Here is a 14,865-nt window from a genome sequence, read left to right on the forward strand (position 1 = left end):
TGGACACCCAGCCTTCAACTTGACCATATACAGGCATGTCTCAGAGATTTCGCAGGTTCCGTTCCAACCCACTGCAAGGAGAGTATTGCAATACAATGAGTCGTAATCTTTTTGCTGGTGGAGGGTCTGCTTTTGGTTTAAAAACACGTCTGTGAAACACTAAAGTGGAGCACAATAAAGCAAAGTACAGTAAAATGAGGTAAGGCTGGACCCAGAATTCTGATCGCTCTTACCTTTCCCTTGCTTATCAAATCCTTGGCTCCTTCCGTAATTTTCCAGAGTGAATTTCCCATATTTCTGATATAGTTCGGATTCCTCCTTCCTCTTTGATCAGTCCTACCCTGTTTGTGTAACATCCTGTGGTCAAGAGGTTTAGACTAAATCAGTCTGGTAGTTCAACCCTCTATGCCACACACAGGCCAGGAACAAAATTGTGAGTATATTGATATAACCATACGGAGCACCCACACCAAGTGGTTACTTGATGAATGTGTGTTCTCTTTGCCTTTCTCTAAAGAAACCTGTCTGAATCTATAAGCCTTGCTCTGAAAGGTCTTAACACACACACACACACACACACACACACACACACACATCTACTTAGCACGATTGGCAGTATGCATTTAATCTATGCGGGTCTTCTGACTCTGGCCAAACTGAACATCCCCAAGTTACCCATGAGCTTTGGAGGGAGCTTTATTTTCACCCGTGCCAGCTAGTTACACTTTAAGGGACATGGCTGAAAACTGACGTGGCTTCATGTGAGATTTTTCATACCCTCTGAAATCCTGCTCTCATAGGTGACAGTAGAAATATCTACCTCCCTCCCTCTTCCTTGACCCGCCCCAGCCCTCATCGCTCACTTCAGTGGTTCGCACAGGCAATTTTCCATTGGTTTGACTTTGCAAAGATGTTATTTTCCAGGAAGGCAACAAGTGACCACCAGAAAGACACTGTGTGTCTAAGTACACCCCAGATTTAATCTCTGTCCGCACAGATGGCTAAGACTTTTTTTCTAAGAGAACTAACTGAAGGCAGTTAGAATGGTTTCTTTTGTTCGCATTTCCTCTCCCACTGAAGAGACCAGTCCCAGGAGTCCCTTCACCTGCATTATCCATTAATGCTGTGGGTTCGTTTTCCCCAAATAAACAAGTTTTCCTGCCAAAGAAAATAGACAGCATGATTGGATGCAGGGATGCATGTTGGGACCTGGGTTTGAGGTGTGGTCTCCACTTCTCTGGGTTGGCCCCCAGCCTCCTTACCCTGGGCATTTGTTGGCAGTGGTCGTCTTGGAGCAGCCCTCACTTCTAAAGGCCCCTCGTGCTGTGAAGCCTGCCCGTGGCGGTCCATCTCTGTTCAGTTTCCTGAATGCCTCTTCCAGATCATCTTTCACCTCTTGCTGCAGGCTCTGGGGACACATGTGGTTTCAACATAATGCACAGATGTGACTTGGGGGAGGGGAGGCACGCCTGTGGGCTCACACACATGAGCTGGGGTCACTGGACTCCTGACATAGGGGAGGTCTTCCTCTCTGAATAGACAGGTCAGGAAGGAGGGGAGGTGGAAAGACCCGGCAGCCTCGGCTCGAGGTTTCCGGGCCGTGAGACAGAACGCTGTGGGATGTGTTTTGTGTTGTAAGGGAAGCATGAGCTGCAGCTCACGTGGACCAAATCACCATGAAAAATACTTGTGTACCTGATTCTAAATTGAGACATGAAGCAGAATAAGGGACCAACGACCAAAACTTCTAGAGAGAAAAGAACTGGCTCTTTATCCACCCAAATGTTGATCGCCAGCGGCCTACAGACTCTTGTCTGTAAAGGTCTAGGTAGTAAATATTTTCAGCTTTAGAGTCCATATGATTCTGTCGCAGTTACCCAGCTCTGTAGCTCTGAAGCATCCATAGACGATATGTAAACAGAGTATGGTGGCTGGCCATAATTTGCCTACCCCTGACAGTTTAAATTCATAAAACTTACCTCCTTATCATTGTTGTTTGCATAAATTAGTGAGTGCTCTGTATGTGGTCGGGACCTATACCAGATACTTGTGAGTGATCACATTTATCCCATACAGAACAATTATGTAAGGTAATTAATAGTATTGTACCCATTTTACAGATAAAGAAACAGGCTGAGAGAAGTTAAATAACAGAAGTAAAGGCCAGGCTGGATTTTGAACCAAGGCAGCTTGACTCCAGGCTCCTGCTCTTTACAGTACAGCCTATGTCCTTCACTGATACCCACGCTTGCTTTTAGATCTTCACATTAGCCGGTATTTGGACCTTAGCCCAAGAAAACATACAGACAGACAGATAAGTGCTTTAAAAACACACACACAACCTTATACAAATTAATACATGGCAAGAATTTTAAAAGTAAGGGCATTAGTGAGTTAAAAGAAACTGGAAGCCATATTCTGCTGTGCTCTCAGGCCTGTTTTGCTTCTTAACACCCAAGGATCAATGCTGGGAGATTGGCCTGCAGAGCTGAAAGGCCAGAGATGTCCAGGCTGGTGTCCAGGTTCCCACACCCAGTGATCGGACAATGGGCCTAGAGGAAGCTGCCGCTCCTGGGGTGGCCTCACCCGCAGGCCAGGTGCCTCTGACCAGAAGCACCACCACGAGCTGTCACCTCCCTGTACATACAGGTGCAGGCTCCTTGGCTGCCACTGGTCGTGGCACAGGCCACTTTAGTGTGGGCAGGGGAGACTGGATAATCACACAATACAAGTTGTTTGCTGACCTAAGCCAACCAAATGGAAACATCTAGTAAAGATAGCAGAAACCAAGTTTGGGTGTCTTTTGGTGTCATAGGAAGTAAAGTGTTCTGCAGAAAACTTAGAAAGAAGGAACGATCGGAAAAAAAGGTATCCCATATTTCATCACCTACAGTATTTCCTAGAGTGCTCTCTTTAGCTTGTAGGGACAGTCATAGGCGTGAGAGTTCCAGTGGTCAGATTGATTTGTGACATGCAAGACGAAACAAACCTAAACGATATTCTTGAGGATATAGTCTGTTGTTTTCCCAAAATATTCATTTGGATGTTTTTTTATTTGTTTTTGGAGCCTTTTATAAAATTGTCTGCAGGGACATCCTAGAGAAATCCTAACCCAGAGTCATTTCTTAATGTTTACATTCTGGTCCAAGATTTTTTTTTAAATGGATGAGGGTGGCAGCAGCAGGAACAATGATGATGGTTATTAAACCATACAACCTTTTTTTTTTTTGTAACAGGATTTATGTGTTTATGCTTAACTTTATTTTAAAATATTTCATCTTATGGAAAAGTTGCAAGAATAGCATAAAAGGCTCCTCTGTACCCATTTTGCTGTTTGTTAACATTTTACCACATTGATTTTATTCTCGTTCCTTCCCTCTCCGTTTGTGTATCATTGTTATTTTGCATTTTTAAATAGTAAAACCTGAATTTTAAAATTCTTGAATGATTTATTTTTTGGATTTATTTCTTGAAAATACTTCTAAAAACTCGAATTAGGCTGGAAGTTTATTAATTCCCCCATTTCTACCTTTTGCATTAGGTAAATCGTGCTTTGTGAGTGTGTGAAAGGTTATTGTTAAATTGCCAGGGAACATTTTGATAAGCCTATAGCTTGCAGTCCTTATGAGGGAAGAATTCGTCAGAACCAAGCAAGGCTTCAGTGCAGGCGCACCCATAGTCCTAATCTGTCTGAACTCTTGAGGTTGTCATTGGTGGTTGTGTAGGGACTCTCATGACCATTTGCGGCCGGTTTGACGCCCTCTTGGACAGTGCCCTTTGAGAATTGGGCTTGGCTCTTCGCTGAGGTGAAAGCTTTGGCCTGACACACCCTCCTGTCCTTTAGTTTCAGAACTAAAGGGAGCAGTCCAGAGGTCGTAGGCTTTAGAGGGACCTCTGTATTTCAAGTGTCCTGTGGTGACTTGTCATAGTTTCAGAACATACCAACAGAGGTGGTTTTTTAAATGACATCTAGTTTCAGCAGTGGTTTCATCTAACATACACTGGAGCTTTCATATATGGGTTTTTTTTCTGGCCATGAAATCAAAGCTCTCTTCCTCCTTCAGAAGTTTTAAGTAACCCAATTTGAGCATAAAGTGAGTCGTGCAAACACTATACCACCTTACAAAGAGATTTGTTGATGTAAGGGGACTCGATGTGTCTTACGTAACCTCTCGTGGAGCATTTCTAAGACCATATAAGAAAGCTGGAAATAGTCCCCTCTTCCTCATTATGTGAATATGGAGCTCACGAATGAGGCTGGGGCTTGCGTCCTCAAAGAACGCGTAAGGAACAACCACCAGACAATCTTGGAAGGAGAGGGCATCAAGAATTTGTTTGGGTGAGGGGTGGATGCAGCCCTCACAGTGGCTTTGGACCTTCATACCTTCAAGCTGGAAGCTCCCACACCCACGGGGCCACTTGATTGATTGCACTGTGGGAGTGGTGTCCCACTCACATGTACGCGTAGGGCAGCTTCATACCTAACTAAAAAAGTGCCTTGTTTGGGTACAAATTAGACTCTACAGACTGAAATGGTTTTTTTTTTAATTTTTATAAACATTTTATGAAAATTTTCAGAGATACCGGAAGAGTACAATACAGCCAATCCTTATATACTCACCACACAGATGCTAGAGTTATCAAGATTTTGCTACATTTCTTTATTCCCCATCCCACCTTTTTTTTTTGCTAAAATACTTTATAACAGATTCCAGATATCATATCATTTCACCCCTCACATGCTTTCTCTAAAAACTAGACATTTTATAAAAACAGTACCCCTATCCCACCTAAGAAAGTTTATCTAGGGACCAAAATTCTGATGTGTAGTTTTTACAAAGCTCCTGCAACTAGATAACCTTACAACGTAAGAATCAATGAGAGCCATACCTATTCAAATTCACTAAATAGCCTAAAAGAGGGGCTTCCTTGCTCTCAATGAAGAACAAAATGATTTGGGGATGGGGGCAGGTGAACAATTTGCACTTGTGGTTCTACAGACTATAATCTTGGGTATTGAGCTGTGCCTTTTACTTCCTGGGCATTTCATAGTATCATCAATGATTGATAATCGTAGCTTACAGGAATTTTTTTAAACAATATTTTAATTGGAAAAAGCATCATCTGTCAGCTGTCAGGCTTCCAGCTTCCACTTTTGAGAAGCAGGATGTTGAATGTGAGTAATGACACAACAGGCCTATAAAATGCGGACTAACCCTCGGATGACTCATCCAGTACGATGCGGTATATTTGTGAAGGAGACTGAATCATATATGGGGGAAACCACGTCTCAGGCTGCCAGCTGGTTCTCAGGTCCGCAAGAGAGGATCCATTTTTATCGGAAGCTTTATAGTAGCAATAATGTTAATACCCAGCCCTTGGGCTCTACAATGTAGAGGAAATGGCACCGCCGGGCAGGTATGTGCTTACTGTTTACATGAACTTTCTATTCTCCTCCTCTTCTGCCTAACCTTTCCAGTGTTTGCTTTCAACAGTTTTTAAGGGAGGAAAAATTATTCTAATTGTAAAGAACTGAAGTGTGTGTGTGTGTGTGTGTGTGTGTGTGCGCGCGCACCCGCGCGCGCTCCCACGCTCAAGGACACATAGGTAACCATGGTTTTTTGATGGACATAGTTCTTGTCCACTCATCTCTCTTTCTGAAAATAAATTTCTCCTTGAATATTCAGGTAGACCTGGTCTTAACTCATCCCCTTTATTAAGCCCTGAGTTTAAAAGACAGCTTGCAGAGGTGGTATAATACCTTTTGGGGGGACTAGCGTAAAATTAAAAAAAAAAATGAGCAAGTAGAGGTGAGGTAACGGAGATGGTCTAATTATACCTAATGTATTTATTATGTTGGATTCTTTTTCAATATTGTGCTTTTTTCCTACCCTTCAAGATGCATAACTTAATGCAAGAGAGCTTTATTCCCCTGCTGAGTGAAGACTCAGTTGTCTGGTTTTTCTTTGCAAATCATGATTTGCTCATACTGAATTCATACATTAACTTTCTCTAGGTGGGAGAAGGGGGAGTGGGGATTTGGTACCAACATTTAATTATAGCTTTCACGTGATCTGAAGGATTGTTCTGCATAATTGGGAGGCTGTGTCGCCTGTCTGACCCTCTCTCTTTCTTCACTCACTAAATTTAAACAATGCCTGACTAGTTAGGCACATATCTTGTTTATTTGAGTATATTAAACATTCCTCTGTGTGTTGACAGTCCATTCAGTGTCTCCTCATATTTTTAAAAAATATTTCTTGCATCCTATTTATTAGGAACAGAAGCAGTACTATTTATGCTTTTTTTGGTCTGTCTGTCCAGAATGGCTGGGTTAAGAACTATAACACAACTGCCCACAATTTTGCTTAAGATTTAGCGTTTGTGAAGCAGCCCTATCTGTGGTGGGACAGCATTAAACAGATATGAGGTTACCAAGCTGGAAAAATAGGCAGTTTTTGTTTCTCTTCCTCTTTCTTGTAAAGCCCATAGTAATGACTTGTTTTCCTTGAGGTATCTGTGTTTTAAATTGTTGGTAATATACATTTGCTTAAATGTATTTAATGTAAAAATACTTGCTTAAATACATTTAGAAATTCAGAAATATGAAAGCCAATCTGAAGGGAGTTTGTTTGGTTCGTTTCTGTTTGTTCTGTAGCTTAAGAAGTACACTTTTTTTTTAGAATAGCCAATTTGTTTTCGGAGACGGGACCATCTCTAAATTTCATTAATTTTGCATTCTATAAATGAGAGCCACCTGTTATGCTGTAACATGCTAATTATGGTAGAAGACAATAATGAAGAAGAACAGTATTTGAAATATGTGGGGGTTTGCTAAGAATTTTCCTGCCCACATCTATAGTACTTATTTTTATATGTGTGTACACATATTTAATAATGGCATTTGGTGATATTAAAAAGAATACTTCAGATTCAAAGTGAGGGTTCTTTTTATTCCTTCTCATTACCTTTATTTTAAGGTTATAAAGGACATGCTACTTTAAAAATGTTAGTTTGAACTAAAGCCTGAATTTTGTGACCTTACAGTGAACGGAGTTCTCTCTCAAAGCTTTGATGGGCGGCTACGCTCAGCTCAGGGTTCACTTTGTCAACAATTATCAGAAAAATAATATGACTTAATAATGTGGACTAAAGGCAGGATAGCTAATTTGCTCTGATTTCACTGAAATCTTAGCTTCCATTATATCTTTTTTTTCCCCTTGAGGACTACAAAAAATTATGATGGTATATAAAATATATAAAACCATGACTTTTCAAGTTCTTGATTTATTGGCATTTTCTGTGAAAATGTCTTGCTTTCCTGTGATTTGTGTAGTCGAGACTAACTCGAGTCCTGTCCCGATTATTTCAGGGCAGCATAGATTTCACCCAGCTTGGGTTACCTTATCCACTCGGGCATGTGGATCACTGCAGTGCAGCCATGATAATCTCCCCTCGGGTGGGGGCCACCCCTCTTCAGAGGCCCCTTTGCTGTAAGCACCGTGTGTCCTCATCCAGAGTGACCACTTGGCTTTTAGATCCCTTCTTTCCCTTTTGTGGGAAAAGGAATACAGAGCCACAGCCAGTACCAAGGGTCTCATCTCATTCAGCTTGGAAGCGATCAATAGATATTGAGTGAGACACTGCCTGTGTTCAGAGCTATGTGCTGGGTAGTGTTAAATTTAAAAAAAAAAAAAAATGCTGACGATCTAGGCCCAGCCCTGTCCTTGCTCTAATTCCCTCTTCAGCAGGGATTTATCATTATTGGCAATAGATTCCTCCTGGGTTTTCTTTTATTCATAGATTTACTGGAGTCTATAATCTGGAGCCACTAATTGCTCTGTGTGGAAGTGACTCTTAGCTATTCCCTTTGGTTCTTCGGTATCTAACTCTTCTTGGATGGATATCAAGAAAGAACTGTCCTACTCAGAAATTCATTTGATAGTTTTGGTGGCCATGTTTTCTGAGCCAAGTAGAGTGACACAATCTTGGACAAAGGATTTTTTTTTTTTCTCTTCTTCCTTGAGGGGAGGAGCAGTCAGGGAAAGAAATTGAATCCTCAAAGCTTAGAAAGTCCAGGATATTTAGTGAAACAGATCAGTAAACAACAAGGATAGCTTTTCCCAATCTTTGAGGTTTAAAGACTCCTCCCCTCTTTGGTGCCTATTAACATTATATTCTAATGACTCTACGCTATAATGAATTCAGTAACCATCTAATAAAAACAGGTTTACTTAAAATCACTATAGATTATCACCATTTTAAAACACTTAACTTGTATTTAAAGAGACCTGTTTAGTGAGTCCACAGTCTGTCCTTGCTGTCCAGGTGGATGATTTATGGACGTGTGGTGACAATGAAAGCCCCCACCCCCGGGGTGGGGGAAGGCTGGACCTGTCCATTGCCTGTTGTCCGTCGCCCACTGTTCTGCTGTTAGACACTGTCTTCCCCACATCCGGGGTTTATGGTCACTCTGCCTACACAGTGGGTGGGAATCATAGTACTTGTAGGTAAATCTTGTAGCATTCTCTGGAAATACTGACTTTCGTTTGCAGCTCAGAAAAGCCAGAAACAAGTACAGAACAGCCTTCTTAGGGCATAAACCCCACCCTTAAAGACACATAAATGGGGTGAATGACCACTCTCTTATCAAACCAGCATGGACTTTTATTAGTCCTGGGCATTCCTCTAGGTATATGTTTGCTGACAGCCTTTTTGCATTGACATCTGTGCCCAGAGTGTCTTAGGATGTGTGAGGGACAATGAAGGAAGCCATGCCCATTCCCAGTTGGATTCTTAATCACCCATGTTTCTTCATGACTAATGATCAGCATCGAGAAAGCAAATGCTTCCGAGGCAGCCTGGCTCTTCAGCCCTCTTCGAAAGAGCTTTTGGCTGGCATGACTATACCTTCCTTGCTGTACCCTCTGAGAGCAGCCCAGGGAGTTACTGCGTCATCTTCCTAGAGCTCAGTGTGTGAGGAACCGCAACGAGATATTCTTTCCAGATTTCCACGCAAGAGGCGACTTTTAGTTTTCAATGTTAATTCATACAGTTGTAAAGATTTTTCAGATTGGAGGTGTCCAAGCTGGGTTGGGCTTTTTTGTGGTTTCCTTTGAAACACATGTTCCTTGTACCCATCCCGTGGAAGGGATGTGTTGCTCTGGCCCCATGGGGTCTGCTGTTTGACTGGGCCTCTTGAATTCCATTAAATGGAGCGCAGACAGCATGTGTCATAAAGGCTGCTTGGGAAGGGTGAAGAGCAAAATTAGTGTCTGTGGGTGGGCATGTGTTCTCATCACATCGCCAAAGAACTGCAATGTGCAAAATCTGGCAGGAACGTGTTCCAAAGAAAAATAAAACGGCCCCTTTTTTCTGCTTTGAGAAATATTTAAAAAGCATCTCTAACCCCCACGTTAAAGAAATGGAACGGTTAGAAAATCCTTGTGATTGTGTGTTTGTGTTTAAAATAATCTTAATACTGATGTTGGAACCGAAGAAATAAAAAGGGAGGAATCATAAAAAATATTTTGAGGGATTTTGTCGCCTATATTGTAAACCTGATAAGCATTCTATTAGAATATAATCGTCTGCGGATTAGGGAATGTTTTAGAATTAACAATTAGGGGAGTCTATTAGGCGTAACCTTCTTCTATTCTTCTCTGAGATGATTTTGCAAGAAAAGCCATTTTTAGGTCAGCAAAACCCATTACCAAGGAAATATTTGTGTTTTTCATATTTGCAACTATCTTGTATCAAGAGAACAGAGCACAGGCCACATTTACATTTATATTTGAAGCACAAGATCTCCCTTTTATAGATACCTTGAAATAGTCTTGCAAATTTGTTGTTTCTCATAGTGTAAAAGAATATTTCTTAATTAGGGGAGTTTGGTGGGTTTTTTAAGTGGTAATGTTTACTTATTGAGGACTACAGAAACGTTCTTTTGCCAAAGCCCCAAATTTATGAATTTGGGGGTCTTTCTTGAGTGTACCTATTTCCGGTGGCCCCTTTTGGTTTCACAGGTTGTCTTTTTTGTACGTGTGGCCAAAAAAAAAAACACAAAAAACAAAAACCACGTAAAATTTGCCATCTTAACCATTTTTAAGTGTACAGTACATTAGTGTTCATTATGTATACTATTGTGCAACTGGTCTCTAGAACCTTTTCATCTTGCAAAACTGAAACTCTACGCCCATTAAACAACTCCTCATATCCCGTTTCCCCCAGCAACCACCATGCTACTTTCTATGAGTCTGACTACTTTGGAATGCACAATTTAAAAGTGGAATCATGCAGTATTTGCCTTTTTGTGACTGGCTTATTTCACTCAGCGTAATATCCTGAAGGTTCATCTATGCTGTAGCATAGGACAGAACTTCTTTCTTTTTTTTTTTAAAGCTGAAAAATATTCTCTTGTATGTATTTTCTTTATCTATTCCTCCTTCAATGGACATTTAAGGTTGTTTATACCTCTTGACTACTGTGAATAATAACCACAGTGAAGATGGATGTGAAATTAATTGCCTTTTGCGATAGTAGTTGACTTTCAATAAATGTTAGGGTTAATTTTCTATACAAACACACAAGATCAAGTGCCATCGTATCATAATTCCTTGTGTTTAGCTAGCCTTTTCAGTTTACACAAGAGCTCCCAGATACCAACTTACTCACTGTAGGAAGTAGCTAGGTATGGAGCAATTTTCAGTCCAGGATGGCATATTTACGGTACCTTCAGGGTTCATAACTCTCCTGTAGGTGAGCTTAGTCCTGAGAGGCAGCTGAAGCACACTGGAGAATGAAATGAGCTGTGGGTAGTTCCTCTTGACCAGTCATTTAGACAGGACCCTTTTACTCTTTCCTCAGATACTAAATGGCAGCCAACAGTGGCTTCAGGGTAGCATAATTGCATCTGTTTGGCCATACAGACTGCCACCTTGTCAGTAAAGCTGTCTGATGGAAGAAGTTGGCCGTGGCTACATGGTTGTCCTGCCTCGGGCGGTGCGCTGTGGTCTTCAGCCACTGCTGAATGAATGACCTAAAGCTTAGCTGGACTCCATGGTATAAGCATGTTGGTGATGGGCAGGAAAGCCCAAATTCAGCACCTTAGTCTCCAAGGGTCTCCATTATCTGTGAAGACCAGGAGTCTTGCAATCAGACAGCTTCTAGTCCTTCCACAAGCTGACAGGCTTTGTCATGTGGGTATAGATCTAGTATTCCCCGGAAACTCGCTTTGAAATCAAGCTAGAATACTCTTCTACAAATGAAACAATATTTTAAGAAGATCATGTTAAACTGTGAGCAAGCTTGGGAGCTAGTTGGCCTACACATTCTCCTTACTGCCCAGCTCTTTTCTGGCAGGAAGGTTGCTTAATGGAGGCACGTGTACCAAGTGGATGGCTCTGTGGTGTAATAACTCAGAAGGAAATTGCCCTCATAGGTCAAATCCTGTTCCTGTGTGTAGTCAAGAATCCGCTGCTGCCTGATTATCCTATGAGCCTGAAACTTGTCTTGGTCCTGCCCTGCTAATCGCACACCAGAAGTCATTGCCACCATAAAAGGACAATTTCTCCAGTGACACTTGGAATTCCTCCTGACTAATAGCCTTGATCCTGATCCCATGGCTATAACTTAGTGTTTTCCTTTTGGTTTGTCTGCTTGCTTGCTTAGATGTAAAGGTTTCTCAACCTTATTAGCAAATGATCGTCAGATTGGCTCTTCTTAGAGCTAGTCAAGATCCGGTGAGGCCAGATTCCAGGGGCCCCAAAATGAAGCCTACGCCGGGAGTTTAAGAATCCTCCTTTTCTCCCACCCCACACCCAGGTAGGAAACCTCAGCCAGAGCTCAATAGAACTGGTCTTTCCCACTGGATGTGGGAAAGAGGCTTCGGCTATAGAGACTGTCAGTGGGCAATAAAAACTATTTGGGAATAGAACTGTGATTCAGGTATTTTAGGAATTGGTTAGGCTTTCCCGGTCTGGATTGGGAATCCTGCTACTCACCATTTTATATTTTTTTCATGTCGGGAAAGACATTCCAGCTTCAACTGATTTACAAGAAAACTTTTGGACCCAAACTCATTTGTGACATTGAAGCATGCTGGGCCCCACAGGGAACTTGAAGTGCACAGAGTTGCTTTATCAAAGGTCTACAAGGAAATGTCTCTCCCCATGTTTAAGTCGAGCCGTGGCTTCATTGACTTTTCCTAACAATTTTCCCTTTTCTCTCTGAATGTAATGAAGATTGGTACTGGCGTGCCTGTCTTGAGTCAGTTGGATAAAGCATGTAGGATGAACTATTTAGAAGAAAAGAGACAGATCCCTTTTCTCTTTTTTGCCTGCATTTGTTCCACAAATATGCCTTGGGGATATGCTTCCATGTATAGAATCTCATATTCGTGTGGGGGTAAACAGCTAGATGGCTAGATTGTCGTACCTATTTTATTCAAAGGATCTTATTAAACTTATTAAAACTCAGTTTTCATCATTTTCTCGCTTTCCTAGAACACTTTTCTAGACCAGTTTCACTCCTGGAAACTGTATAATTGCATAATAACACTTGCACTGAGAGAACATAGCTGGTAGTTGGTCGTGGTTTCAGGTCTTTGTGGTTTCAAGTTTTTTCAATTCAAAAGATGTTTTCAGTTGCAGTTTACTGCTGCAAGTGTTCTGATCTGCTTTTGTAGAATATTTGGGTGGCTTACGCTTGCTAGCGCAGCTGAAGGACATGGAGGGCTCAGTTTTTGTTTTTCTGCTTTTAACACAATGTTTAAGAGGGGACCTCAAAGGTCATTTGGCCCTTACCCCTCATTTTATGTATGAAGAAACTGAGGCTGCCTCAACCAGGAGTGAGGAGATGTGCTCCAGAGGTTAAGTCTGCTGGTTTATGGCACCTACTGTCACTGATAGATCCAAAACGAGGGTGGGAAACTTGCCAAGCTGAGCAGGACTTCCCAGCCCTACCTTTTTTTTTCATGTGGCTGTTTTGTCAGGGATACGTCTCGATTTCTCCTTATGATTCTTCGACAACCAGTTGCCTAGCCAGTCAGTTTTAAGAGACCAATGAAAGAAACTTCTCTATGTCCTCTAGATCACCTAGCGTGGACATGGGGACCCTTGTCCCACAACACAGGACCCCTTTAAAACAAAGAGCCAGGGGAGGGGGTCAGTTTACAGAGACTGGATCTTCGTCCTTTATTTGTCCCTAATGTCAGTGACCTTGAACAGGTCCCTGCTCCAGTCTGGATTTTAATTCTCCCAGCTAAGGGAGGGGTCTAGAATAGATGGTTTCTATGATTCTTTCTAGCTTAAAAAGTGTGTAGCTAATTTGTTTGGGTGGCTCTTCACTGGTCCTAATTGAAGAGCTAAGTTTCACTGACAGGCCCACCTCTATTCCTATCTCTACCTGGGAAACGAAGAGAGAGAATTCTGCAGGGAGAACAGAGGCCTCACCTGGGCTCTATTTGTGTATTAAGCTTTTCGTCTCTGAGGAGGAAGGTGGCAGAATCCTAGAAGAAAAGGAACGAAATGAATTGATGATTCGTGCCACCTGAAAGGCCATCCACGTCCAGTGGATCTGTCGGGACTCTAAGTAGGTGGCTCTTAAAATCCAGTCAGCCTGCCGCTAGCAAATGTGCTGACTTTCTTTCCTCCCTCCCAGTGGGCGAAATTATCACCTCATTTTGTTTGAGAATAGATTTTATTAAGGACTGGCTTACAAAGGCTTTTGTAGGTTTAGCATTTGGTAGTAACCTAGTTTGGTGAAGTAATTTCCTGCCCTTTTGACAATGGTTTGCTTTGGGGGTTGGGAGGGATGGTGTGTGGCAGGTAAAAAAAAAATGGGAACTGTGTCCTGGATCCAGTGAGAGGTAACCATTATCAGCTTCTTCTAGGTTTCGTGTCGATCTTCGTATAGAATGTCACACTATAAATGTTCTCTCTCCTTCTGAAAGTCTTCAGTTGTTCAGAAAATTTTGTTGAAGTGTACAGTCAACATTCACCAGCTCCTGTCTGCTACAAGCATTTTGCTCTTACTGCTTTATCTCACAGGTACCTATCGCTCCATCTGTCCCTCTCTCCATCCAAGATGCTGTGTTTTATGCATTTAAAGTAAGTTGCAGACATGAGTGTGCTTCTCCCTCAACATTTCACCATGTGGATCATTAAGGAAGCTCTTCCTTTGCCTTCTCCAATTCAGTGAGAAAGAAAATGAAGATATTCTGAAAAAGTCAGGCACAGAAGTTCAAGGGCTGCAATTTAAAGACCTGAATTGGAGATTATTAACTTTAAATAAAGCCCCTTGCCATTTGTGTCTGGAAGCACCAATTTTTCTATTATATGTATACTTAAATGTGGTGTGAGTTCATTTTATTTAGTAATCTAACATTTCCATTAGCTGGCCTGTGGGGATTTACATGTGGATTATAAATGCCATTTTTGGAAGAGTGTGTAAAAACAGGGAAAGTCAAAATGACTGCTTTCAGAGTAAAAAGTAGAAGACAGCAGGGTTCTTCAGGGGTGGGTTATTTTGTTGGTTTTAAGTTGGTAATCCTTTGATCTTGATTAATGCTGAACTCCACTGAACTCTGGGCTCAGCAAAGCAGCAGACAGTACAAGCAGCATCGTAAAGCTGGATTCAGACTCTGGCCGCGACCTTCCCAGGACTCCCTTGTTCCCACTTCACACGGTGTAATCACCCTGAAACTCAGCCCGTTAGGACAGAACCATTTCAGTCTCTAAGAAGTAGATTTATTCTATTTTGGTTTGAATAAAATAAAAAAAAATTTTAAAGTAGTTTACTCATGTCAAAGTTTGGGTGATTTTCGACAAAAACTCAGAAGTCTCCTATCACTGTCTTCAATGTTAA

At 41.7% G+C, this 14,865-nt stretch overlaps 1 protein-coding gene across 3 annotated transcripts in view; it reads left to right on the forward strand.

The window, feature by feature from the left end:
* The window catches only part of SPRED2 (sprouty related EVH1 domain containing 2), a 108,107-nt gene that overhangs the window by 53,718 nt on the left and 39,524 nt on the right, over positions 1 to 14,865 (forward strand). Inside the window, exon 1 of one of the 3 annotated variants that reach the window (XM_081068727.1) lies at positions 5,186 to 5,418. The exons of the other annotated variants lie outside the window; for them this stretch is intronic. Within the exon in view, the coding sequence (XP_080924853.1) occupies positions 5,402 to 5,418 (17 nt within the window). The 5' untranslated portion in view covers positions 5,186 to 5,401. Of the gene's footprint in view, positions 1 to 5,185; positions 5,419 to 14,865 lie in introns of those variants that run through there. 3 annotated transcript variants of the gene reach the window in all.

Source organism: Rhinolophus hipposideros (genome assembly GCF_964194185.1).
Source record: "Rhinolophus hipposideros genome assembly, chromosome: 12".
Classification (NCBI taxonomy): domain Eukaryota; kingdom Metazoa; phylum Chordata; class Mammalia; order Chiroptera; family Rhinolophidae; genus Rhinolophus; species Rhinolophus hipposideros.